Source organism: Choloepus didactylus, chromosome 4 (genome assembly GCF_015220235.1).
Source record: "Choloepus didactylus isolate mChoDid1 chromosome 4, mChoDid1.pri, whole genome shotgun sequence".
NCBI lineage: Eukaryota > Metazoa > Chordata > Mammalia > Pilosa > Megalonychidae > Choloepus > Choloepus didactylus.
Window position 1 is genome coordinate 127,668,191 of NC_051310.1, and position 4,776 is coordinate 127,672,966.

General features: G+C 36.4%; 1 protein-coding gene across 1 annotated transcript; it reads left to right on the forward strand.

Annotated features, from left to right (window-relative positions):
• Positions 1–2,105: 2,105 nt before the first annotated feature.
• On the forward strand, positions 2,106–4,461 carry LOC119533352 (rab GDP dissociation inhibitor beta). Its single transcript, XM_037835401.1, has one exon. The coding sequence runs from the start codon at positions 2,309–2,311 to the stop codon at positions 3,653–3,655; it is 1,347 nt and encodes a 448-aa protein (XP_037691329.1). The 5' UTR covers positions 2,106–2,308; the 3' UTR covers positions 3,656–4,461.
• Positions 4,462–4,776: the final 315 nt, after the last annotated feature.

A 4,776-nucleotide genomic window follows, 5' to 3' on the forward strand; every position in this document is an offset into this window, starting at 1 on the left:
TGATCGTATACTTTGGATGATCGTATGGTATGTGAATAAATCTTAATTAAAAAAAAAGAAATGCCAAAAAAAAAAAATCAATTCCAAATGGATTAGAAACCTAAATGTGAAAGGCAAAATCACATTTAGAAGACAATTTAGGAGAATATAAGTAAACTTACATAGGAAATCACAAAAAGCAAAAATCATAAGTGAAATTACTGATAAAATTTAATATGTTAAAATTAAGAAAGCAAAAAGACAAACCAAAAACAGAGAAAAGCTATCTGCAACAGTTATTAAGGACAAAGGTTATATCTAGAATGTATATAAGTATGTAAAACATTAAAAAATAAAACTCCTAAAAACCACTAAGAAAAGGAAAAAAAAGAGGTAAAAGGGTAACAGATATGAAAAGACATTCAACATAAGAAAAGATGTTCAGCTCTACTGGAAACAGGGAAATGCAAAATTAAAACTACATAAAATACAAATTTATACCCATCAGATAGGGAAAAAGTTAAAAAGATCAATAACAATGAATATTGATATGGATATGTAGCTGTAGGAACTCATCCATCTTGTTGGAAATAAAACTTACACAACTATTTGAATAGCAATTTAGCATTGTTTGATAGAACTAAAGGCATATATACCTTAGGATCCAATATTCCACTCCTTATCATATACCCAGGAGAAATTCTTACAAATGTAACCTGGGGAATGTACAAAAATGTTCATAGCATCATTGTCTATAATTTAAAAATGGAGACAACCCAAATGTCCATAATAGAAGAAGGGCTTTTAAAAATTGTGGATTCTTACAGTGGAACACCATACAACAGTGAAACTGAATGAACTCAAGCTACAACATCATCAAAGATGATTATCATAAACACAATGTTGAGCAAAAGAGAAGTCACATAAGAATATTTAACATATGATTGAATTCATGAGAAGTTCAAAGGTAGTAAAACTAAGTAACACATAGCATAGGAATCTCTATCTGTATGTGCAAAACTCAAAAGAAAAGCAAGGCAATTTTTAACATAAAAATTAGAATAGTGATTTCCTCTAGAAGGTAGGTTGGAAATGCAATTAGGGAAGGTCCAGTCCACACAGGCAGATTGCTAAGGTACTGGAAATATTTCATTTACTAAGCTGGATGATAAGTCATGAGTATTTGAAGTATTATTAATACATTTACCTTTCACATATGTTAGAAACATTCTTTTGTTTGTATTCACTATCTAATAAAAAAAAAAAAAGAAGTAGGGAACAAACATAATACATATATTATGATACATGCTTAAAATATTTCTGAAAAAAAAGCACAATAATTGTAAACAGTGATTGACTCCTGGAAAAGGGATGGAGGTTTGGAGAAGCAGAAGGAAGTAGAAGTGTGTGTGTGTGTGTGTGAATACACAGTTTTTGTTGTGTTTATGTACTATTTTTATCATTTTTTATTACGCAATAGTTCTTACACACATAAGTAATGCATATACAGGCATTAAGAATAATAATAAAATTAATGCCCAGGTACCTATCTCCTGAAATAGAATATTGCCAATATTTTTGAAGCCTTCTTGTGTAATCCTCCCCAGCTGAACACTAGCCCTTCCTCCTTCTCCTCCCCAGAGGCAATCTACCTTCATCACTGAGTTGTGATAAGAATCAAATTAGAAAACAGATGTGAAAGTGCTTTAAATTAATGCATATATTCACTCAAAACCTGTATGTTAATTGTGTAATATACATGTCAATATGTGTGCTTGGTGTCATAACCAAGGGCAGACAGCTGGAAATATAAAAATGAGTAAAACATTCATTAGCAGAATGGGATTTCCTCCACTCTTGTTCTCCTCTACCCCCAGCCCAGGCTATCCTTCCCAAAAGAGATTCTTTAGTAAAATTTGGGAACAAGAAGGGAGACAGATATTCTGTTAGCATAACTAGTCAATGGCATATAGTCACTACAAAAGGAATGAATTTCTTCAATGCAACCCCAATAAAATTCCAACAACCTTCTTTATAGAGATGGAAAAGCCAATCATCAAATTTATATGGAAAAGTAAGGGGCCCTGAATAGCTAAAGCCATCTTGAAAAAGAAGAATGGGCTCTTCTCTTCCCGTCTGAGGTGGCGGCTGGGTTCGCCTCCTCTTCAGCTCCATTTTGCCTCTGCTCCTGTCTTCCTTTTTCTCTCGGGCCCTGAAATCGGTTGGAACGCGTCCTCCGCCTCCTTCGTGTTGGTAGAGAGCCCCCCTCTCTCTAGAATCCCTGCGCTTTCTCCTTTTTCGCGTCTTCCATCCTTTCCCTTCCCCCGCCATGAATGAGGAGTACGACGTGATCGTGCTGGGCACCGGCCTGACGGAATGTATCCTATCAGGCATAATGTCAGTGAATGGAAAGAAAGTTCTTCACATGGATCGAAACCCATTTTACGGAGGAGAAAGTGCCTCTATAACACCACTGGAAGATTTATACAAAAGATTTAAATTACCAGGAGCACCACCAGCATCAATGGGGAGAGGAAGAGACTGGAATGTTGACTTAATTCCCAAGTTCCTTATGGCTAATGGTCAACTGGTTAGGATGCTGCTTTTTACAGAGGTCACTCGCTACATGGATTTCAAAGTGACTGAAGGGAGTTTTGTTTATAAAGGAGGAAAAATCTATAAGGTTCCTTCCACTGAAGCAGAAGCCCTGGCATCTAGTTTAATGGGGCTATTTGAAAAACGTCGCTTCAGAAAATTCCTAGTGTATGTTGCCAACTTCGAAGAGAAAGATCCTAGAACTTTTGAAGGTGTTGACCCTAAGAAGACCACAATGCGAGATGTGTATAAGAAGTTTGACTTGGGCCAAGATGTTATAGATTTTACTGGTCATGCCCTTGCACTTTACAGAACTGATGACTATTTAGATCAACCATGTTGTGAAACCATTAATAGGATTAAGCTTTACAGTGAGTCTTTGGCAAGATATGGCAAAAGCCCATACCTTTATCCACTGTATGGCCTTGGAGAACTGCCACAAGGATTTGCAAGGTTAAGTGCTATCTATGGAGGTACCTACATGCTGAATAAACCGATTGAAGAAATCATTGTGCAGAATGGAAGAGTGGTTGGTGTAAAATCTGAAGGAGAGATTGCTCGCTGTAAGCAGCTCATCTGTGATCCTAGTTATGTAAAAGATCGGGTACAAAAAGTGGGCCAGGTGATCAGAGCTATATGCATCCTAAGCCACCCAATCAAGAACACGAACGATGCCAACTCATGCCAGATCATTATTCCCCAGAACCAAGTGAATCGGAAATCAGATATCTATGTGTGCATGATTTCTTTTGCACACAATGTGGCAGCACAAGGGAAGTACATTGCCATAGTTAGCACAACTGTGGAAACCAAAGAACCTGAGAAAGAAATCAGACCAGCTTTGGAGCTTTTGGAACCGATTGAACAGAAATTTGTTAGCATCAGTGATCTCCTTGTACCAAAAGATTTGGGAACAGAGAGCCAGATCTTTATTTCCCGCACTTATGATGCTACAACTCACTTTGAGACAACCTGTGATGACATTAAAGACATCTATAAGAGGATGACAGGATCAGAGTTTGACTTTGAAGAAATGAAGCGCAAGAAAAATGACATCCATGGGGAAGACGAACAGCAGTAAACATGTTATTATCTAATTAGGACAAGTTTTAAATTTGGCAAATAATGCATATTGTATGAAATCAATATTGTAAAGCCTGTTTTTATAATCAAAACTGAGAGATGGAAGAGTACTGTACCAGTAAATATTCCTTCCCTTCACCTTTTTAATATCATGTATTAACTTGTTTCCATGGGGTGGCTATTCAGAATTGGCAGGTTACCACATTCTGTTCAATTTAACTAATACTGGCTTTTTTTCCCTAGTGAAGGATCAGTTAAAAAACAAAAACACTGAAATGCCGACAGAGATCCTGATACAGTATTTGTATCTTTTAATCATTGTAGCCTTTGCAATTATGTGCTTCTGCTGCTCAAGAGCTGGATCAGTATGATTTGTGTGCCATCTGTCCTCTTGATATTTTGGAGATTGTAAATGGAATACTTCATAATTTGGGAGGGCATCCCTAAGTTTTCCCTATAATTTTACATTTTATGTTATGTCAAGTATTATGGCAGTGCCCAAATACCAAAGCCACAAATTTGGTTAATATGGGAGAATTCCAACCAAACTCCAGATTTGAGTCATTTGGATGGACTAATGGCACCTTGTGGTGTTTTAGCCTAATAAAACTGATGAGAGAAAGGGGGGAAAAACCTGTCATAAAGCAGGCAAAACGAGAAACATCTTATATCCCAGGTGTGGCTTCTTCAATGGACCAAGCTGCAATGCAGTATTGATTTGACAGAGCCTCTACTTCAATGATGTCTGTCTCAAAATGGCTCCAAATGATTTCTGTACTGCAAAATAAAGCCAAACTCTGGAAACTAACAAAAAAAAAAAAAAAAAAAAAAAAAAAAAAGAAGAATGAAGTTGGGAGGACTCACGATTCTCAATCTTAAAACTTATTACAAAGCCACAGTAATCAAAACAGCATGGTACTGGCAAAAGGACAGACATGTAAATCAATGGAATAGAATTGAGAGCTCAGAAGTCAACCTCACATTTATGGCCAAATGATTTTCCACAAGAGGACAAAGACCATTCACTTGGGAAAGAATAGCCTCTTCAAAAAATAATGTAGTACATCAAAAGTTAACACCTTTCAGTATGTATGTTATATTTTACAATGATGGAAAAGC

Coding starts and splice junctions, on each gene's coding strand:
- LOC119533352 (XM_037835401.1), top strand. CDS start 2,309: ATGAATGAGGAGTACGACGTGATCGTGCTGGGCACCGGCCTGACGGAA.